Source organism: Porites lutea, chromosome 6 (assembly GCF_958299795.1).
Source record: "Porites lutea chromosome 6, jaPorLute2.1, whole genome shotgun sequence".
In the NCBI taxonomy this organism is placed as follows: Eukaryota; Metazoa; Cnidaria; class Anthozoa; order Scleractinia; family Poritidae; genus Porites; species Porites lutea.
In genome coordinates, this window is record NC_133206.1 from 9,919,339 (window position 1) to 9,943,055 (window position 23,717).

The window sequence follows — 23,717 nt, forward strand, 5'->3', positions numbered from 1 at the left end:
TACTCGGCAGTTAATCAAAATGGCGTCCGAAGTTAGTGGATTTCGCACAATCTGCGTAAAATTTAACGAGAAATGTAGCTCTTACCACTTTTTGTTTTGTAAAAGACATTCCACACGAGATGAAGATGCAAAAAAGCCACCAGATAAGACGCTTTTTGTCGTAAATATCCCACCATATTGCACAAAAGTAAGTGCCTTTGGAACACGTTTTGTACACTCAAATTGTGTCTAATCTCGCTACTTGCTATAATTTTATTGTAATTCTATCTTGCGGTACTCTTACTATGATTTTTCCTTTCATAAATTTTCTTAGGGAGCCTTAAAGCGCTTATTTAGCTGTTGCGGTGCAATAAAAGATGTTTATCTTGTGAAGCAACCTGGGTCGGAAGAAAAGGAGACAACAAGTTTAGTCATTCCCTCTCAAAAAGTCAAGGTAGATTTACAAAGTTTCCCATATGCTTAGTTTTATGAAAGTCTCTTTCACCAAACATATGTATCTTCCATACACAACAACAGTAAGCAAGGCCACGTTCTAGCAGAGCCCCGTGCATGGCCCGTAGCGCCTAACTTTTGTTCCCAGGCGACTAGAAAATCTTAGCTTTTTCATAGAAGTCAAATGCTGGGCACACTAGATTTCACAAGTTCAGAGCACTGGGCTCCCTTCAATTTTTCTTATAGCAAAGCCTTGAGTAAGTTTTCATGCACCCCGCGAGCGCACAGAGCCTCCTTTTGCCTTCTTCTTGATTGAGGTGGGAAAAGGATGCCCTGCTTATAAATAGCGTTAAGTTAGCAGTTAAGTATTTTGAAGCTGCAACAGTGCAAACTTCTGGACTAGTTAATATTGTTTACTTTTCAAACACAGTTGTGAACGCAATTAATGCAATTGTGTAAGAAGCCTGAAAAAAAAATTCAGGACTTCAATGGGATTTGAACCCGTGACCTTGCGATACCAGTGCAATGCTCTAACCAACTGAGCTATGAAGTCACTGATGTTGGGAGCTGGTCAATTATGTGTTTGTTTAGAGAATCACACCAGTATCGCGAGGTCACGGGTTCAAATCCCATTGAAGTCCCGAATTTTTTTTTCAGGCTTCTTACTCAATTGTGTAAATCATGTTCACAACTGCGAGGATCTTTCTTCATTTGATTTCATTTCGGCAGTTCTTATATGATTTAAACTCATCACCAATTGATGAGCTTGGGTGTTGGTGCCTACAAAGTTGGTGGAGCGGCGCAATGCTCTAGCATGAGGAGGAGGTATCCATGGCAACCCTGCGAGCGACCCCCACCAGGCACCGTCACACTGAACAATTCAGTGGAATACTTACCGACCCAATACTTACCTAGCCCATACCAAGAGGGAGGGACGGATGGGAAAAACCAAAGTACAAACTGGCACGCAAACAGCAAGCTATTGCAACAACACTTTGCGAAGAACTGCAAGCAAGCAACTGTGTATATTAGTCACGAGGTGCCCCTGCTAGAGGCATCAGGCCACCCCCTACTATAGCTGGGGAAACAGCTGACCAGCATTGCTTCGAGGTTAACTTTGCCTAAATTACATTTAGCCGCATTTATTTCATATACATCTATCACATTGTTTACTTTTGTCAAATGTTATTGGAGTGCAAGCTTCCATTTATTGATATAAAACCAATGATCATATTTGAGGCCGCTGTACCAGGTGCACAGCTGTTAGGCCTGGATTCAAAACTGTATCCATGCACTTAACAGCATGCATGTATGTACAAGCTCTGCTTGATGCTTACTGAAAACTGGATTGACTTAACAATTGACTAACACTGGGAATATTTATGTCATTTCCTCTTTGTAGGGATTCAAAGTTGGTTACATTGTATTTAAAAAATCATCTTCTATAAATACAGCGCTAGCTCTGGACAGCTCTACAATAAGAGTTTTATCAACAACAAACCAACCTGTCATTACAGGGATGAAAAGTAAGTTTTCAAGAAGTATTAAAGTGTGGCATTTATAGCTAGCTTAAGTGTTTTCAAAAAGGCACCGCGTTTGGCAACTTTCAATTTTGTTCTGAAAACATTTTTAATGCTCTCATATGTAGGGAAGGGGTGGGGATTGGTTGATCTTTCACTTCAGTAATTTTGTACTTTGTAATATTTATTGTTATTGCATTCTACATTAGCTTATGGATCTGTCGTCTTTGGAGTCTTTACTCTTTTACAGATTATCTTTTTTGTATGGCTTTTTTAATCAATATTTTAATTTGAAATTTGTACCATTAAATTATGAATAAATACATACATAAATAAATAAACATCATTTTATTCAGATGAGCAATACAGCTGCAGGGTTTGCAAATTTTGTTGATCAGTGGAGTCACTGTGACTTCTGTTTCACAAATTTTGGAGTCATTTTGGAATATTTAGAGTTAAGTACATCACCACGAAGAAAGCCATTTTCAAACTTTCCAGCACATGGTCCTGGCATGTATACACTATCGTGAGGGATACACGAAGTACCTGTGGCGGCCCGCTGACCTGGAAAGCTCAAATCTATGATGGCGGTCATCGAGTAAACTTTGATCGTAATTTACCCTCTTCCTGTTTCGTCGTGCAGTATAATTCTTTAATTAAGGTTTATAACGTTTACAATTAACGTAAATTGTATTTGTTGCGAAAAAGGTAAGGACAAAACTGTTTTTGTTACCGAAAATTTCTGGAGTCGAATTGTCTACCTGTTTGTTACCGAAAATTTCTGGAGTCGAAGTGACTCCCTCCATAACCTCTGTGGAGTCATCTGAACAATTTTGGTGTTGCGAACCCTGCAGCTGTCATACAGCACACTTTTACATAAATATTTAATTGACTATATGATAATGTATTTGGCAAATTATAATGATGGTGTGTGTCTGCTTTTCAGAGTGGATTCAAGAATACTACCAGCAATACCCAGATACTACAAATTTACAAGCTGAAATTGATGAATTTATGGCAAAGTTTGATGAGAACAAAGAACAGGTTTGCATAATGCCAGGTGTAATGCTGACCAGTGACCAGAGTTTTTTGTTGTTTTTTTTTTTTTTGTTAAAAAGCTTATGACCTCAAAATTTTTTTATTTTTTTAATTGAAAGTACGCATTACTGTGGGAACCTCTGTTGAAAAAAATTGTGATTTGAATGCAACATGTTTTTTTTTTAGAATTTTTTAAAACAATTTTATTAAAATTGTTATATAGACTGAAACAATTTGTCAGGTTCTTCTGCTGTGTAAGAGAGACTACCAAGGAAAACACAAGTTAGTGATTGCAAAATAGAGTTGATGAGATGTACAAATATTAATGTCTCTTTTTAAATGTTGCATGTATACAGCATTGAAACTTAGTTCTACATAGTTAATGTTGTGTGTGTTGTCTCAGATGGACAAAGAAGCTGCAGAGGCACTAAACCAACCAGATGATGAAGGATGGGTGACTGTTGGAAGAAGTGGAAGGAACCCAGCAGCACCCAGATTAGATCCTGCTGAGTTAGAAGAAAAGCGGAAAAAGAAAAAGAAGGTACTTTATCATGTTTAAGTCCTTAGAGTGATCAATGGCTAATTTCTGCTCAAATGCCACTGCTTATAGTCACACAAAGAGCTCATGAGAATGAGAAAGATGATCACTATCATAAGAATAAATACATGTAAACACACTTTGTTATTGATATATTACCCCTGTTAGCTTACAATTTACAGTTCTCGTCATAATTTATTCGTTCAAGAATATACACAAAGTGTGACTAAGTAGATGTGGGTGTAAATGTGATCTTTGGTTTCTTTGGTTTCTTTTTTTTCTTTTTTTTGTAGCGAGCACTGTTAAATTTCTATCAATTTCAACAACGAGAATCAAGGAGAGAACGTGAGTATCAGTATTTGATTATTTAGATAACGGTACTGTACTCGTGTAAGTAACACTACAGCTGTAGCTAGCCTCTGCAAGATCACGCTCGCCTCTTGTTTTCCGTCACAAAATTGCTAACCTGTGTAGCAAGCATTCCCGTGCGGTTTCGGAGCAAAGAACAAGGAACGAGAGTCAAATATCGCATGAAAAATGGCGCGAGTAAAAGAGCGGGGAGGGGGTGGGGAAGAATTTGCTAACCTATCAGAAAGATTTTTAATTGAAGATCGTACATGTAAATTAAACCAAATCTTGGAGTAACGTCAAGATTGTTTTTAACAGTAAAGGAGTAACACCCATTAGACCTACTATTTGAAGTCATTTAGCACCCATCGAGAAAAGTGTTGGTGAAAAATAATGAAACATCTAGCCACCTGTGAATCTTTGCATGATCCAACAAACGTTAGCCAACAATAGTAGGATCTTGAACCGCGCAATAAACGTTGCGGCATACATTCAACAAATGTTGGCTCGCAATTTTGGAACGATTTTCTCACATACAAAGTTGCCACTCATTTTGTGTTAATAGAGAGATTAAGATTTACAGCTATGCCAAACGGCAAACGTCACATTCAAGTTGAGAATTTCTCAGAATAGAAAATAAGCAGATAAAGACTGTCCAGAACAATTCTTATGTATAAAACTGGCATGAAACTACTAATATTTTTAGTTGAAGTAATAAACAGTTAACAACAATTAAGGGAAAAACTTGGCCACATGGTACAAATTCACAATTGCCGTTTGGCATAAACGTGAATCTTAATCTCTCCACTGTAACATTTAACCGTCCGAGAAGAAAGAAATTTTGGCCAGCAGCATCAAAATGTTTTTGCCCACATGCAACTTTACCATCCAAACCTTTTTGTTTTCCCACACATCCAACATTGTTATTCAACAAAGGCTGACCACCAACTCTGGAACACCTTGACTCTCGTTTAGTGTGACGATTAGACACCTGGCCAATAATATTCAGATTACTGGAACGTTTACCCACAAATTCAACCTCATAATCGACCAAGTATCGGCTGGGCCAACTGTCTTGGGACATTTAGCCACATGTTTATCAGTGCAATCCAATGAATGGTGGCCAACAATGTTGGAATACATGGGCTAACAATGTTGGAATGCATGGGCCAACAATGTTGGAAAGCATGCTATTAAACTTATCAGCCTTGAACAAATGCTCACCCAGGGCTTCAAGCACTTACAAGTAGTTATCAATTCAGGTGATGGATGAATCTAATGCTCTTTTCAATTTCGCTGCGATCTTAGCCTGTGCCACAGACGCAACTATAATTCTGGTTACTAACTGGGGTTACATTACGTCTGTAACGTAGGCTACAGCGACCTTAGTGAATCTTACATCAATATTACTGTTTTAATTTCCCGTAACTTGCTTGTTTCATCTTTATTTTGGTAGATATTGCTAATTTACGAAAGAAGTTTGATGAAGACAAGAAGAGAATCGCCGAAATGAAGTCAGCGAGGAAATTTAGACCATACTGAAGAGTTTAATGTAGCAATAGTTCTAATTGTTTTATTATTTTATTATTACTATATTTCAAGTTTTTCTCCAAAAGTCATTGCTCTTACTGGCACCAGACAAAAGCAGCCAAACAATACTAAACTAACACTGCTGGCAATGCTCTTGACTGCTTACAATCCCTTTTCCCCCTACAATCGATGATATAGATCACTTACTTGTAAAGTAAAGACTCATTTCTTTCCTTCAAGCTGACCTTTTCCTCTCACTTAAATGAAATTTCTTAGGGTGTTTTCCATTTGTCAGAACTGACTGGTCAGATCATTCCCATTGTAATGAGAATTTCACCTTTAATCAAAACTATCTGGCCAGATTAGTCAGATCCTAAATAGTATGCATGAAGGACATGGTTTTGTAGCAAAAACTCTTGATAAAAGCCTATTTCATCTTAAAAATGACTGGTCTGGCCATGGTCCGGCCGGACAGTTCTGACTTTTGGAAAGCACCTTAAGTCTCTTTAATATTATAAGTAGAAAAAACAGATGTGAAAATGTCTTTATCAGGAATTGATGCCCAGGTGCAAGAACTGTAGTCCAGGGCTGTTGCTTAGGCCTGGGGGCTGGGGATCTAGGGTTTCCCCCGGCTACTTTGAAACAAAAGGAAAATAGACCATATAGAACTGCATCAATTTAGGTTTCGGAGAAACTACCCATCTACCCCTCCCCTATGCCATCATTTTGCCCTAAGTGAGAAGTAAGTGATAATGTTGGCTTAGGGGAGGGGTAGGAGGTCAGTTTCCCAGAAACCTAAATTGATCTCAACTTCCTAGATGTTCAATTTTCCGCTTACTTATTGCATGTACATGCAGGGGCGGATCTAGGGGGAGGGTGCAGGGGGTGTGCACCCCCCCCCCCCGAGATGACCTGCGGTTTTCTAATACAACTGGTATTCTGCCAAAAAAATATATAATTATATATGTGGTTTATTGGTGTTGAAGTAGAGCAAGAGACGAGTGCACCCCCTCCTAAAAAAAATCCTGGATCCGCCCCTGACATGTACCAGCAACTTGAGATCTTTAGAGAAAGCCCTACTCGACAGTGTAGTCCATTGGTCATAAGCTACACCAGGGTGGATTTACTGCCATTTCATCTTTGATTTACAGATTTACAGTAACCGAAATCTAACCATTTCGATCATAAGCATTGTAACAAGGCGAAATAGAATTGTGTAGGCATCATTTTATGTTATTTTATTTTATTATTTTGCCACACAGAATAAATAATTTATTCTGTGTGGCAGGTAGATAATAAATGGGTTAATTAATATTAAATTTAAAATGAGCATACAGCTTGGAAGGAGTGACTGTGGCGGGGAAATCCCCGAGAAGCCGAGCTTCAAGGCGGCATTTAAAAATAAAGAAAAAAAACGTGTATTTTAAGTATATAAGTGTGTTTAGAGAAAAATGTAGATATAAGGAGTTAAGGTGTTTCGATACAGTTTTTCGGAGGCCAAAGCTACTCTGTCCAATCGCTATGAAATTTTCACCAATAAAATTGGCGATGGATTGAGATTTGTGAAAATGTAGTTTTAAGTAAAATCAATATTGCTATGACAACAATAAACAAAAAACTCTGAAATTGATAAAAGCCAAATTTTGTGCGATCTAGACCGGCTACTGATAATTCAATACTAGGAACTTAAAGTCTGGTGTTTAGCAAACAACCTCCGTAAGAAGTATAAAATTCTGTATGTTTGAATTCAAAAAAAAAACGAAAATAATTTTCAATGGCCGTGATAGATTATTTAACAAAATGTTATAAATGACTCAAATTAATCTCAAGTAGCGTCAGAATGCTGCTTAAATGTCACATTTCGATGCTGGGAAGTTTTGGTGTGTTTTAGTTCTTGCGATCTTGAAAACTAACCCGTTTTCTCACCACCTGTCTTAGTGCAACTTCATTCAAAATTTGGACTTTCAGCGCTTTTTTGTATATCTCTGAAACGACTTGAATGAATTTTTTTCAAATCTCTACACATAATCTTCATAATGTATATAATAATGTCTGAAACTTTCATTAAGATTGATTTACTGCAACACATTGAAATTATAAGACAAACCTATCCTAGGGGGTCTATCCTACGAACCGCTCAAAAATCCGCGCTACAACATTCACTATTTTGTCATTCTGCTAATTTTTCCAAATTAATGCGGACCATACATATCTCCATTACTGATACATTTTAATGTGAGTATTGTACATTCAAAAGATGCGATAAATTCAAACTAAAATGCTCTAGTCATGGAGGTATGTATAGTGCCGTTAATAAATTAGCATAACGTCAAAACAGTGGATGTTGTAACGCAGACATTTGGCAGGTTCGTACCGTAACATACCGGGGCTTATATTTTTCAAAGGCCCTTCTTGAGGGGCTTATATTCGGAGCGGCTTATCTACAGAGGGAAATTTGCGTTTCAAAATCGATTGGGCTAGCGTTATAGTTGGAAGTAAATTTACCGTTTTTGCTATATTTTACTTTGTATTTGAGGGCAAATTCCCAAGTACAAGTCCCCGGATGGCTTATATTTGGAGGGGTGATTTAACGGAGGGTTTTTATTGCGTTACCGGTTTGGGGGCCTTATATTTGGAGGGGCTTATACATGGAGGGGCTTATTTTCAGAATTTTACGGTACGTGACGAGTGGGTGATCATTTATTTACTTAACAATATCTCAAATACGAATATACTTCACATTTTCCACAAAAGTTCTTAACAACCTCAACAATCTATCAATTAAATACATGCAACCAAGTTAATCTGCAATAAAACAGCGAATTTACTTTACCGTAGAGTTGCTTGCAAACGCTTTCACGAAAACGTGACTTTTTACATTCAATGCACGCGTTCAGTTTAGACGTATCAATACATGAATCGAAAACCAAGGGCCTTGGTTCGAGGGAAGTTAGATCATTGCCAAAATACCAACACGTATCAAACTGATTGCCATTTTGTTAATGACCCAGTATTGTTCTGTCCAGTTTGTGACTTTGAATGATTGACGTTGTCATATAACGTTGGCTAGAGTGATCGTTTATTTACTTAACAATATCTCAAGTACGAATATACGTACTTCACATTTTCCACAAAAGTTCTTAACAAACCCAGTCAACAATCTATCAATTAAATACATGCAACCACGTTAATTTGCAATAAAAGAGCGAATTTACTTTAACGTAGAGTAGCAGGAATTGCTACATTAATTCCGAGAAACGTATCGTCTCAATCTTCACTTGTTTTCAAACGCATTCACGAAAATGTGACTTTTTACATTCAACGCGTTCAGTTTAGGCGTGTATGAATACATGAATGGAAAACCAAGGGCCTCAGTTCGAGGGAAGTTAGATCATTGCCAAGATACCAACACGTATCAAACTGATCGCCGAAAATAAACTGCATGCCGCACCGCGACTCCATTTTGTTAATGAGCCAGTATTGTTCGGTCCAGTTTGTAACTTTGAATGATTGACGTTGTCATATAACGTTGGCCAGAGTGATCGTTTATTTTAGTGGATAATACGGGGCCGGGCTGCGGGGTCCCGGGGTCTGTGGAAAACACGGGGTCCCGGGGTCTGTGGAACGGGGTCTCGGGGTTTGTCGTTTTTGTGACTACTGCGCATGACCAAAGAAGTCACCATTGTCATCTGGTGAGTTTTGCTAAAATGAGTAAGTGCCAGTTCAGGCTCCTGATAATTAACAATAGAATATATATATCGGAGCCACCAGCGTACAAAAGATAACCAATTTTCGGGATCTTTCGACACGACGATGATATGCCAAGTCCGTCATCATCATCATCTTTGTTATTTATACACAGTAAATACATCAGGCAAGAAATAATACTACTAATACTAATGATCACTATGGTATTGACTATCTATGACTTAAAATATAATTACATATTAGAGTGACTTTATTAAACGGTGTACAATTATGTAAATACAAATATAACTTAGTAGAAGAAATAAACATATATCTATAATGTAAAATCTAAAAGAGGAAAGAAAGATTAATGCCTGTTTTCACTGAATGCCGTGTCAGTTAACTGACATCTGTCGAAAGTTAGCCAGAGATTTTGTTTTCCTAATAGAAGAGGGCAGACTGTTCCAGAGAACAGCACCGCTATAGTACCTAACTGTACCTGAAAGCGATAGCGTGCGATTGCCTTTTTTGGCAGGGAAGGAAGGTGTGACAAGATAAAAGAAGAGGCTATCAATCCCAGCTCCCCTTGTTTCTTTTTTTTTTTTTTCACAAGACGAAGAATATTGTTTTGTGTGGTCTCTCTCTTAAACCAGTTCATCAATTGCACAAATCTTTGATTTGAAAAGGGTGTTTAAAATACACCAAAATTTGTCTTGGACGGAAAGAGAAATTCAGGCTATTGCAGTATGGATCTCAATGCAAATGCAAATAACACTCATTTCCACAAGAAAGGTTGTGCACTTGGCCTCATTTTGAGAGTAAGGGTTTTTGGAACTCGGAAGTGGCCCATTGTCGGCCTGGAAAACTCAGTGTGGAGGAGGCAGTAGCCACCCGGGGGGGCACTTGGGTATTTTTTGGGTGGGTATGTGCCGCCCGGGACTCCAAATTGGCACCCCGTTCTAAAAAATAATTTCCCCTAAAATTGATACCCGTTCTGGAAATGGGCCAATTTTTTGTACCCCGTTCTAGAATTTGCCTTAAAACTGATACCCCATTCTAGAAATGGCCAATTTTTTATACTCCGTTCTAGAAAGTTTGTAAATTGAAATAGCGCTGTTTTTTTAAAAAGATTTTTCCTTATTTGTTCGACTTATGCATCAAATAACTTCTTCATTGTAATCAGCAACAATTTTAAGCAGAAGATAAAGCCGTGATCCACAAGTTTTTATAACTCGTTCTAGAAAACGCCTCTAAAATGGATACCCCGTTCTAAATCGGGAGCTTCAAAATCACGACCCCGTTGGGCGGCACATACCCGTATAGGTAATGTATGGGAGTACCCCCCCCCCCCCGGAGTAGCCACAAACTCATGATTGAAAGTGAAAGATATAATCAAACTTCCCGCAACGATAGATTCTGTCCTATTTGTAACTCTGGTATAATTGAAGACGAATTTCATTTTCTCTTCCATTGTCCAAAATACTCAATCCCAAGGGAGAAATTCTACAATCAAATCCAACAAAATTTTGTCGACTTTAATCAGCTATCTTACACAGAATTAATAATTAAATTGATGAATTCACAGAATTTTTCCGTAAATTCACATTTGTTGAAATTTGTCTCATTATGTAATGATTTACGTAATAATTTGTTATCAAATCATGCTGATGACACTTGATTGACTATAGTAGTCATTGCATTGCATTATCATTGTTATGATTTGTTTGTTTGTTTGTTTGTTTGTTTGTTATTTTATGTTAAAGCTTTTGCAATACTGTGTAACTACATAATTATAGTCATGCAAATAAAGCTTATGTTGTTGTTGTTGTTGCCACGGCTTGGCAACATTAATGAATAAACATTGTGAACAGTTTGATCTTGGTAGCGTTGTTTATCGTTTATCTCACGATAGCGAGACTACTACTAGATCTAACTGAATCGATTCTTACGATCGAATTAAATTTTAGGCTAGTATCAAAAATAGTCAGTCAGGCAATGGTGTCGATAGACTCGATTAACAGAACTGCATCCGAGCGAGAGAGTAGCCTCCCACGCAGGCGTTTTTAGAGAGGGGCCGAAATAAGAGTTTGTTTGTCAAGGCACCGTGGCTGTTGTTGATTGGTGCACGGGAACGGACTTCGATCTTTGTTGTTTTTAAGTCTATCATGTCTTATTATCAATATGCTTTCAGAGGTCTGCTATGGAATTTTACTGCATGTGTTCAGAAGACAGTCATGCAGGACACGACTAAACACTGATCTTCGAAGTGACCGATCATGTTCGTATACTGGTTCATAAGTGGTTTCTGGATTTGCCACTAGATAATCGCTCGTGACTTCGCCCTTCGACCGAAGATGTGTCGGCCTGCCCTGCATCTATGCATCCCTCCGCGCTGCGCCGCACACGAGAAAAAAATTATTGGCCCAGAAGATCTCGGTACTCATCAGTCGCCAATCTGATGGGCACACGGTGGTGTGACAGGTGTGCCTGTGTCAATTTAATTCTAAGGAGAACAGAAAATTTTGGGGAGTGATCTATTTCATTAGAAAGAGAGAAAACAAAACTTTCTTTTATCTCTCAGTTGGTTGTAAGCCGCCCCCCCCCCCGGGGGGGTACTCCTGGGAATTCTTGGTGGGGGTGTGCCGCCCGGTTCTTCAAATCCTGACCCTATTTCAGACCAAAAAATGTAATTTTCCACACCTGTTTTCAGACCAGACCTCTAATGTCCATACCAGTTTTCAGACCTGGCCTTCAGGCAGAAATTATGTTATAGTTACTTAGATTAGAGCGCTAACAAAAAAATGCTGTAAATCCATTTCGAATTGGCATATTTCTCTTTCTTTCCTACTCATTTGCTATTGAATTAATAAATATGTTCATACACTCCCGTAGTTCCCTCGAAAACCATACCCGATTCCAGACCAAAATGGCCAAAGTGTATACCTATACCCGTTTTCAGACCAAAACGGGGCAAGAACCCTACCCAATGGGGCGGCACATACCTAACCCCCCCCCCCCCCCCCCCGATAGCCGACACAGCATCACGGAGAATATTGGCCTCGGAAAGACAATCAGTGATCAATTTCTGGGCTATAAAATTAGCACAAGAGTTCTTTTTCCTGTGTTTAGTCACGCTTGAGTGACGGACTCGTCCGCCTGAAGTATCTCTCTCTGAAGACAATACACAGAGTCAAAAAGACAGTTTTCACGTTTCCATTCAAAAGACTAACAAAATTTTTATTAGCAGTATGCTTTCTAGGCCTTACGGAACCTGTTTTCGGATAACGTGACAAAGTTACGGTCTTGATCAATATAGTGGCCTGATATGATGCTCCTTGTAGTTCCTATGACGAACACTTGGTGCGGTACGGTTTTTTGAACTTAATTAGCCTGCGGACGCGAGTAAGCCCTCCCAGGGGACAGTGGGGGCGGGAGGAGAAAAGAATCTATAAACTGGACCCAAAAATTGACGTAAACGATGACTAACACACCTGCATAGCATATCAATTATCGCCCGCCTTTATTACTTTGGGCGCCAACAAGCAAGCGAATCAGCTCATTGCGGGTGGTTACCAAGCTTAAATGAACGCGGATCGGCTCACGTTTTCGTCAGAAGGACATAACTGATTCATGTGTACCGGCAATCGGCCACGCTTGTGAAAGAAGATGTTCCCTGTTTCGGATTCCTTGTTGTTTTTTCTACTTTCTGTCTCTTTCCAGAGCGTATTAGGATCAAGTTGGTTAGATGGTGAGTCTATTGAATGGAAACTTGATTTCTGTAATCCCCAACTTGGGCAGCTCTTCTACTCTCGCAAGAGCTAGTGTTACTGTGGAGCTAGATTTAATATATTGAACTTTTGTTCGCCATTTTCTTTATAAAGTTATGATGCAACTAACCTATTGTTAGTCTCCCTCTGGATCCAAAGGAAAATCATGAATCATTTTATATTTTTCAAGCTTTACTCACATTTACAGTGCATAGAATGTCAGTACTTTGACCATCAAACATAATTTAGATTGTGAAGCGTCTAGCATGAGATTCTCGCGCGTGAGCCTCACTGAGGTGTAGGAGCAAAGTATCAGCTCGCTAGTTCTTCGTTTTCTGTTAACCTTATACACTGTTAACACTTATTTTTTACTGAAGCTTTGACTTATCAAGTCTTACAGATTTAGACAAGAAATACATTAGTGTAGATTTTACGTTTGTCGTGTGGATTTTTAGTTGTCGGAGATAAGCTATGCTGTGTACATGTGGGTACATGCATTTACCGGTCGAAATCAAGTCCTCTCGTGCTGTTTTAGTAAAAACGAAATACTGTAGAATTGTTTTTAACTAACAATTCCGTTTTAAAAGGTTTTATTAGCAAATGAATCAATTGTGTTTGTAGCTGAAATAACATGTGCTATTTGTTTACTATTAATCTTATCAATGTATTCCAATCCCCTTAAAGACGTTTAACTTTCGAGCCTCTGGGATAAAGTCCTAACATGTGACCATTCAATTGAAATTGCTCTGGCGATATTTTTTCACGGTATTGTCTGCTGTGCTAAATTTTACAATTTAAGATTCAGAATTCTTTTTAAATATTAATATTTGGACTTGGTTTGGGCAAACGTGGAAGTGACATGCCAGTCTTAACAATCAGAACTCTTAGGTTAAACAAAGAGAACAAGCTGAGACAAAAGTGAAGAAGAGAGTGTACTCCTGTCTTATTTGGGTCACAAATATGTAGATTGGCCAGCCACTTGTACACTGTATGTGCCTTCATAGATGTGTAAGTTAGTTCTCCATCTTCCTTGAAAATTGAACACTGTGAGTCAGGGCAAAGAACCTAGTTGTAATAGAAACAGCAGATTTTTTGAAAAAATAAAAACTGTCCAAATAAGGTGCCTCCAATCCAAATAATAGCTTTCTTTTTTGTTGTATTTTCATATGTTGAATTCTATGAGAAATTTAAACCATAGATGTTAACGATACATGTGAAAGCAATACTGAAACCCTAATTTGAGTAGCTGGTAGCCCCTTTGTGGATGTGATTTTACATGTATTCTTTGTCAAAACATATCTTTGTACTCTTCTCATTCCAATCTTGTGACAAAAGTTAGTCACATTCGTGAGATGCCAGTTTGTGTTCGGTCTGATCATTTTTATTCATGCCAGATACAGAGATGGAAATAACAGGAACATCAGAGTATCCAAAAACATGTGTTTTAGGAAAGGTCATGGCTTTTTTTATTGAAATATTTTTGACAAAACTCTATCCAGTGGCCAGAGACACTGGATTCTGCTGACCATCTGTGAAGGAAGGGATTCTCTAGCAAAACGATGTTTGATATCTGTAAGCAGTATGTTAAACTACGTTTAGGTACTTCCTGTTCAAAACTTTGATTTTTAGAGCTAATTGTTTAAAGAAATTCAAACCAATACAAGGGGGATGAAAAAGATTTTTTTTCTAGAAAATTTATTTTACGGCATAGTGTTACAGTTAACACATCCATGATTGTCATGTACAAAGTCATGTAGCATGCACTGTGTGCAGGAAGTTAAGTTCAAGTTTTTCTCTAAATCCAGCTCTATTTTTGTTTTCTTTAGCCTCAAATTCTTTATCTCCGAAATATAACTGATTGAAAATTTCTAAACATAAGGCATATTTGAACTCAACAAAGACAGCCAAATGCTGGCATCAAGTTTCTTGTTTAATGGTCGCAGCACACTATTTTGAAGATCCTGCGTTGGCATTACAAAAGTTCCTTATGCATTTACATGATGTATGCTACTAAAGTCTAACAGAGCTTTAGTTCCAAAAGCATAATTAGCAAATAAATTTCCACCTTCAGCCGTGTCAATATCTGTTGTTGATATATCTTTACTAACAGTCAAAAGGATGAATGAAAGATAGATTAAGAAAACAAAGGACAGTGAGTATACTGCTGTTACATTGTATACTTTGGTCAGCTCCACTTTATGATAAGGAGTGTTGCAAATTAAGGGACAAAATTCTGAGCCAATATACAGTGTGCACGTATTGTGTTTGATATTTGGCAATAACATCTAAATGCTTGAAGAACAGGAAGAGTAAATTACGAAATTCAGTCACTTTAGACAAGAAAAAAAAATTTTAGCATAAGAGCCCAGGTTTTTTGTCTTTTTAAAATTAATATTATGTGAAACCTGTAACATCACATTTTCATTTTTTGTGTGTGAAAGTACAACTGTACAATGTAAGTGAAAAATATAACATTGAAAACTCCTTGGTACCCACATACATGTATGCATGTATGTACGTGTTGTGGATAAAATCAATGGCCCTTATGCATGGTTACGTCAGACGAGCACATTTCACCACCAAGCCCTGTTTGTAAGCAAAGTTCTTAGCATTTGCACTCTTTGTGCATGGGTACATTGTATTCTTTTCAACTGTACTGCCTTGGGAATTCATTTATGTAACACCTTGCAACTTTATATTTTGAACAAGAGACTTGGTGGTGAAATTTACTCGTCTGACATAAACATGCATAATGGCTATTTCCTGGTTATAATAAATCAGAATATTCTTTGTCTCTAATCAGGCCTAGGAAAGAAAGGAATTTCTGAACAAACTACAGGTTGAATCCTGTTTAATCTGAGAATGGATTATTGCACTCTAAATGTGGGTCAAGTCGCAATTTGTTGGCCTTCTATTCATGTAGTGTGACAAGAAAGAAAGAGTCATGGCAAATGATTGTGTGATGTTTAGTTTTGTATGACTTAACATATTAGTTGCTGCTTTGTTTTTCACAGAATGCAAAAGAGCAGTAGGTTTACAAGATGGGAGAGTACTTGATTCTCAGCTTTCAGCTTCTTCATTCTATGAGAATTTATATATTGGAAGTGGGAAGACAGTCCACACAAAACCACAATATTCTCGCCTGTACAACACACGTGCATGGTGTGCCAGCGGTGGCAGGAATCATCATATTCAAGTGGACTTAACTCAAACTCTTATTTTAACTGGAATTGCAACACAAGGATTTTCAGGCGTCAATGACTATTTTGTCAAAACGTTTAGAGTTGTTTACAGCAGAGATGGAGCTAAATGGCATAGGATTAAGAGGGTAAGCTGTGCAAGAGCCAATTCCTAATTTTTTATTTTATGTCCCCTTTTTCACTTTGTTCAACTTCAAAGAAAATATGTCTACAGTATTAGTAGCATAAAGTGTAACAGTATTAATTGTAAGAGCATTGAGATTTTATGTAATGTGCTGGAAATAAACAATTTTTTTTTTTACTAATCATCAACAACACAATAAGTCATGGAAGGAGCTATCAGCAATTGAATGACGGGTATTTAAACAGGTACTGATATGTGCTGTGGAAAAGTTAACCATATTTGAGAGCAAGAGCGTGGAATTGGTAGCAGCTTGAATACATGAACTGGTTGATGTCAATTAGTGAGACACAAGGACTGGGTTATAAAAGGTTTAATTATCCCACTAAAATCACTTACTAGCAAGAGCGGCATCAAACAATGTAAACAATGTAATAAAAATAAAAAGGTGTCAATTTTCCCTCTCTTGCAGCCAGTGGCTGAATTGCCTAGGAACCAGAGAGATGAGATCGGACATCAGCATGTAAAGGCGCACCGTGCAGTCGCTTCAGTGTATGTTTGATCTCACCTCTCCCACCCAAACCAATGACAGCTTAAGTCAGAATTAAGATAGGCCATGAAACAGGCATTATTCTCCCTAAATTTTAGCTCAGCAGGTAAGCGACGATTCATGGCCGGTAAGGCACAGGATATGTGCCAGAGGTACACTTTAATGGGGAGGAGGGGGGGTAGTAGAGTGAGGGACATGGCTAGGCCCTTGCTGCAAAATTTTGGAGCTAAGTTCTGTGAAAGGTCATTCCCTTTATTTTAAGCAAATTGGCCGTTGTTTCCTTTATACAACAATTTAAAATGTTTGATTCCAATAATTTTACTCCGTCTTCAATGCGCTCTTTCCAAAACACGTGGCCCATAAAAAAAGAGCTGTGTATACTTAAGTAATTTTCCATATATTCATTCATTTACTTGTGAGAATGGGATCAGATCACAACTCCCTTGTGATTTTTTAACACTTCTTCGTAAATTTTAGTAAACCTTTAGGCGGTAAGAGGTATTACTTCAGGTGGTAAATTTTAACGGTTACCGCCTGATAAGGAGAACACTGAACAGGGGCCTTTAGTACATCTACATTCCCTACTCTTAAGAATGTACAATTGAACAATTTCACAGGTTCTTTTACATCCCCTTTCAATTGATGTGTAAGGATGAAGAAGACAGGAACAGCTATAAACATCATTGCCAATGATGTGATTATTTAAATTGAGAATGGGTTTTAATCACACTAGCATGATCTTACCAGTGGTTGGTGGTCCATCTTGGGTTTGAACTCACGGCCTCCTGCTCAGCAGACCCGCATTCTCATAACTGGAGGGCAGTGGGTGATGATCAGATATTTTGTAGAAATTCCATTTTTTTTTTATATATGACTAACTGGCAGATATGTTTTACATTTCAGTTCCATGACTGATTGATTGCAATCTCTACCTATTTTTTACCACAGGTGTTTACAGCAAATTCAGAGTCTCAGAAAGTGGTGAAGAATACCTTTCCTGTACCCATATCTGCTGGACATGTTAGAGTTTATCCAATGAGGTTTAATTACAACATCTGTTTAAGAATGGAGCTGTATGGTTGCAGTAATCGTAAGTTGTATTTTGAATTATTTTGGTTTTAAGACATGTTATTTTATCCTTTTTCATTGCCAAAAATTGCTTCATGTCAGCTATACATAAAGGATACACATTGTGCATTGTTAGTAACCAGGCTTAGTCTGTCTTGGTAAAGTCCTGTATACATATAGTGTATATGTTTTAGGTACATGTAACATGTCTCAGGTTACACGTTTTTTTCAGACAAATTTCCATTTATGGTGCCATTTTTATTTCACATGCCCAACCCCTCCCCCACCACTCACACCCTACATGCAGTGTCAAACATGTGTATCCAAAAATTTTCGTGCATTTCAATAATTATGTATTTTAGCAAAGGGCGAGGCAGGAACCTCAATATGAAGATCTATACACCCTGTATATCATTGCTTTATGAAGGCATCCTAAAATTTCAGGGAATTATGTACATGTACATGTATATTAGGAGTTTGATAGCATATTATTGTTATTATTCAGTTTTATTATTACTTTTTATCTCTTAACTTAACTTACAATAATTCTTTATTCTATTCTTTTCAGTTACAGTTGCTGAAAATTCTTCAGTTGCTGTTAGTACCACTCCAACAAGTATAGCCCCTACAAAACCTGATAAACAAAATAGTAGCAATTCTGGTGAAATATTGTCCACTTCCAGTCCCCCAGGTAACATGTTTACTATGTCTCCTTGAGAGTTTTGAACAGTTGCATTACCCTTTGCACTGTGTGTTATTTGCAACTTTGTTAACATGAGTCATAATTATTAGTGAATCACTTTAACATAATTATCTTAATTTTCATAGATTCTTTGCAGACCACAGCCACAGTTCCAAACATTGTCCTCACACAAAACAGGACAGTAGTGAGAATACCAACTCATGCCCCAAGAAATGTCAGTGTGACAACTGGACCTTCGTTATCAGGGTCTGTGCCATCAGCGAAAACAGTGGGAGTGGCAGAAAAAGGTGGCTATGAAGGTGGAAAGGTGTCTCGTCGTGAGAGAAGGCTGGATCCTGTGATGATTGGGTCATTAGTCACTGCTTCATTTGTTCTTATTGTCGTGGTACCATTTTTGATGTGTTTAGTTTTCCTTCGTCATCAGAGGCAGAGAAGGTACGAATGCTTCTCCATCAAATTTGTGTATTACTTGTATGTCTATTAAGAGGCATTGACTCATACATGAATGTATTTCAGTTTGGTAAACTCCCACACTACAATACTCAGGCAAATCTGCATTCTTACCAGGCTCAGGTTCTCTTTCCTCAACAAAAATAATACATTGGAACCTCTCCTTTGGGACCCCTCCATTCAGACAGGGATGTAGCTAAGAAAATGATAAGCTTTTTTGTTATGGTAGTCAAGTCGGCTGTTTTACTCATCTACGTCTCTAAAATTCCCACACAGCTTTGTTTTCCTTTCAATTTGAGCTGGTGATAAGCTCTTTTTCAGCCAGAGAAATTAGCCGGCAGCCGGCTCTTAGCAACATCCCTGTTCAGGGGACCCAAAATTTGGTCTCGGAGCAATGTTCCTATTATCTTTGTATCTGTTGCCTCTATAAAAGGGACACCTCTATTCAGGGGAAAGGGACACGTTTTCTTGGTCCCAAAACCCAGGTGTAACTCATTTTCCCCGGGCACTATAAAATTAAAATTATTAATCTCTAGAGATCAAAATAAAAAATTATCAAAAATTGGCATTACTTCTGATCGTTACTGAATTTGGTATACACAAAGGAGATTATTTGAGCCATTTACCTGGATAGTTTCATCCCCCGACCGTGGAAATGCTCATCACGACAATATTTTGAACATGGTGAAACTTGGCCAGCAATAATAATAATATTGCACAAAATTAATATTAAATGCAAACGGCAAATGACGTAAAGCCAGTTTTTACCCTCCACACTCAATGTTGCCAACAGGTATAAAGCTTTTAATATTATTACTTGTACATGTATTTACATGTAGTTGAAATATCAGGCAGAATAATTTTTGTGCCCCATTTCTTTCTTTTTTAACACAAATGTATATGTTCCGTGCATTTAGGTGTTTTTCCTCATATGCAGTGGGAAGTTATGTAGCGTATGGTGAGCCATTAGCTTCCAGCAAACATTCATCTGATAAGGATAATGACAGCGTTCAAGAAATGTAAGTACAATGAAACGTGTGAACATTTATTTCAGTTGCATATTACATACATAATGGGAATTGTTTTTAGCTCATGGATGACGTAGTCATTCCATGAGCTTTTGGAGGCACTCGAATGGCACACAATCAGTCACTCAACTCAACTCTCATTAATTTATTCATTAAACGTGGATTAAATGATTTACTCCTACCTCCCCTACTAAGCATTGCTATTGTTCAAAGTGCTTTATGCGCATATGTTTGGCAGATTCTAGCACTAGAAAGGCTTACATCAGTTTTTGGCTGATAACATGGAGTAGAAGCGATCAATTGAGTGTGAAAGAGCTATGATTGTGTAATTGCGGCCGGAAGAGGGTAGTTTGTTCAGTGAAAAGCATGAATAAGCCAAAGAACCCTAAGTGCTTTGTCTCCCAAAATGTGAGAGCAAATTTCTCCCTGATGTTATTTCAATTCTCTCCCCTCGTCTGCAAGGTCACTCCTTAGAAGAAAGGAGGTGTTATTTGTAGATCCCCCTGTCAAATAGAAGCATATTCACCTGAATAGTCAGAAGGGATTTTAATACAATATAAGACAGAGACAAAACTAAAACTTAATCTGCTTCGTGAGTTTTAAGAAGTAAAAAATTACTGCTACCAGCGTGCAAAGAAAGTTGTGTCCGATAGCCTGGGGCTAGTGGATTTTACTATCGGGCTAGTGAATTCTTTTCTGAACTTGCCCACCTGGCAAGTAAACTTTTTTAAGGAATTCTAATCACAAAAGAACTGTTATCAACCCTGCTCATCATCGGGCTTGTTAAAATGACTTTTGGGCTAGTACATGCTAACCACAGCTTGCCCAAATGGCAATGTGTAAAACTGACTTTCTTTTCACCCATTTTAGAATGCCAAAAGTTGTCCCTGTCACATTTTGTAAGGGCACAATGACATTAATGTTTGGAATTTCTGGTTAGATCAAACTAGGCACATTATTGTTTCTTGTTTCAAAAGACTTTAACTTGCCTTTTTTTGTTCACTGGTAAAAGTTACTATACAGACCAGACTAACAAATTAATAGTCACGTACGCCGGTGGACCAATGCACCCCCACTATGGGGGTCTTGTTGACTATTGAACTGTCTTTTCTACACTTATCCAAATTATTCATCCGTGAGCTGGCTTTATCAGTAGTTGCAACTGACCCTTGATCTTAAGTGCCCCCCAAAAAAATTAAATACAGGCACACTGTTCTGTTTCTTCTCAACGTTTTTTGACCCACATGCTAGTAAACTACTCTTAATGAAGTGCCCACCATCTCAGCCAAACTAGGAGATGTTGTCTGCCTTTGTCCTCAACTTTTTACAAATCAAATTAAAGTATGATCATGTTGCAAAGAAAGTCATGTCCAATAGCCTGTGGCTAGTGGATTTTGCTGTTGGGCTATCATGAGTGAATTATGATGTTCTTTACTTCCCCAATGGGCAAGTGAAATTTTGGGGGGTGCATTCGAATTACAGAAGAATTGTAATCAATCCTGCTGGTCAAGAATTTTTTTTAAGGCTATTTAATAAAGATGATGACTCTTGGCTAGTGCATGCTAGCTACAACTTCTTGGAAGAGAAAGCTATAAAACTAACTTTCTTTGCCCCCTGATCATTCCCCCATCCCAATATTACATGACTACACTACTGAACAAGTAATGATAGAATGTTTGCCCCTAGTCTGAACATAAATATGAGAGGTACTCTTCAACACACTAACGTCTAAAGAATTATAGCATTTTTAAATGAATGGCCAGTTCACCTGAACCTACGCCTCTAACATGAGCAGTCACTACTGTACAGAAACTCATTTACCCTTTAAGTCCCAATAGCGACCAAGATCAAGTTTCTCCTAACAATATCCATACATTGTCAACAGATAAGGTCTGAGAATTAATAAAATGATCACCTAAGTAAAAATTCCTTGATCTTTTATCAAATTCTCCCAACTCATTCTTTAAGGAAATGTATGGAGATCAGTTTGGAGAATTTGTATGTGGATACTGGGGCTTAAAGGGTTAAGGAAAGCATTTGACATGGAATTTGTGTTCTAACTTTCCTGTTTTATTTTCTTTTATTCAGTGAAGAACTCAATTCAACTAAGGAACAATTTAACAAAGATGAAATCAACCTCTTGGGTCCACATGCTGTTTAGCACGCTAAAAGTAGTTTTATTACATGTATTTTAACTGAACCTCACAGTTGCAGTCAGCATGACATTTCTAATAGAAAAAAGATAGGAAAAAATTGCCACACAGGTCGGAGTTTGTAACTAGCCAAAGTGAAACGTTCGAAACAGTAACACAATAATTGTTAAGTTTCTTTTCCTCAAAAGCAGTGTTAAAATTGTGCGTGGTTAGTGGGAACGAGTAAATTTCTCTGTTGTAGAGGTTGTTAGACTTTTTTATTGGTTCAACAGTGAAGCCCATCTATAAGAAACTCAACAATTTTCAATTCAGCCTGGCTATTCTCAGTTTTTCATTCCATTCTTAGTTTGAAGATGTCATGCTTATTGCAATTTAATCTGTTAATTTAGAAGTGATATTAATGGGAAATTAATTATACTGCACACTGTCCCAGTGAAGACATGTGCCTATACCAAACATTTTTACACATACATTTAAAGAAATAGTGTTTCTGTTGTTGCAATGTCAAAGGTTATCATACATATTTAAAACATGAGAATATTTAAAGTCAATCACACATTTTGGATTCATGTTTAACCCTTTTGTCATCACAAAGTTGATTAACAATCAATCAATATAATCGTAATTATTTACATTGTTAACATGGTCGATATTACAACTTAATTATTTGAGGACTGACTGAAAGGGTTAGCAGTGTGTTTAGAAGTATATTGTACAGTCACACCTCCCCTAACAGCCACCTCTCTACAACAGCCACTATTTTTTTCGTCCCGCAGGACAAAAAATCCATACATTGACTCTTGCTTAAAACCTCTCTACAATGGCCACCTCTTTTCAATGGCCACTTTCTTCTTTTCCTAAGGTGACCGTTGCAGAGAGGTTCAACTGTAATCCCATTAAATGAGATTTAATTATTACCTTTACATTATTCCAGTGTGGATATGTGCATGGTATCCATGTAATATGACTGGCTTATAAAGCTCACCGGTATTTTGGTAAATGTTTAAAATGCTCTTTTGTAAATTTAGGAGGACTAAGTTACCCTTCTTAGATTTTTCAGTTGGATGTCTCAGGGGCAGAAAACATTTTTTCCCTGAAATTTCCAGTTGTTCACCATCATTTTTTTTCTGAAGAAGTTACTAGTTATGAATTTTAAAGTGACTGAAGCTTGGATTCAATTATTTTAGTACACTGTTCGAGAGTGGATGTGTACTAAGTACGTGACGGTTGAAAAAGCAATTTTTTGTGTGAAAGTTTATATAGAGAGTCTAGTGCTCACCTCTCCGATTGGGTGAAAAAACCTCGCCATTTTCTCCACCAATCAAAAGTTTAGCAAAAGAAAATTGATTGTCTTGCTCGCGTTTTCCCTCATTGTGAATTCCCTTTGATATGTGATTGGTTCGTTTGTTTGACTGCACGTGTCAAGATTGGCTATTAGGATTTGGTAACCGCTAGTTTTACGTCTTTCATATAAATGTATTTCTTTCATTTAGCAACTGCCACAGTGTGGACGTATGTGAGGTTCATTCCAAAAAACTGAGGAAAAAGCCATTTAATGTCCTGGCTGGCTCGGTAGACAGCGGC

The 23,717-nt window shown here is 37.7% G+C and overlaps 2 protein-coding genes across 2 annotated transcripts in view; both read left to right on the top strand.

Annotated features, from left to right (window-relative positions):
- The first annotated feature begins 14 nt into the window (after positions 1-14).
- Positions 15-5,776, top strand: LOC140941305 (ribosomal RNA-processing protein 7 homolog A-like). The gene is made up of 7 exons (XM_073390287.1): positions 15-187; positions 314-433; positions 1,835-1,958; positions 2,899-2,996; positions 3,394-3,531; positions 3,822-3,873; positions 5,333-5,776. Exons 1-7 carry the CDS (start codon positions 20-22, stop codon positions 5,416-5,418), a joined length of 786 nt encoding a protein of 261 aa, XP_073246388.1. The 5' UTR covers positions 15-19; the 3' UTR covers positions 5,419-5,776.
- Positions 5,777-12,695: 6,919 nt separating this feature from the next.
- LOC140940408 (uncharacterized) overlaps positions 12,696-23,717 on the top strand; it is an 11,892-nt gene continuing 870 nt past the window's right edge. The window contains exons 1-7 of the mRNA XM_073389379.1: positions 12,696-12,841; positions 15,875-16,188; positions 17,680-17,821; positions 18,368-18,490; positions 18,628-18,937; positions 19,870-19,971; positions 22,069-23,717. The exon at positions 22,069-23,717 is cut by the window's right edge and continues 870 nt beyond it. Coding sequence (XP_073245480.1) covers positions 12,760-12,841; positions 15,875-16,188; positions 17,680-17,821; positions 18,368-18,490; positions 18,628-18,937; positions 19,870-19,971; positions 22,069-22,141 — 1,146 coding nt within the window. The 5' untranslated portion in view covers positions 12,696-12,759 and the 3' untranslated portion in view covers positions 22,142-23,717. The remainder of the gene's footprint in view (positions 12,842-15,874; positions 16,189-17,679; positions 17,822-18,367; positions 18,491-18,627; positions 18,938-19,869; positions 19,972-22,068) is intronic.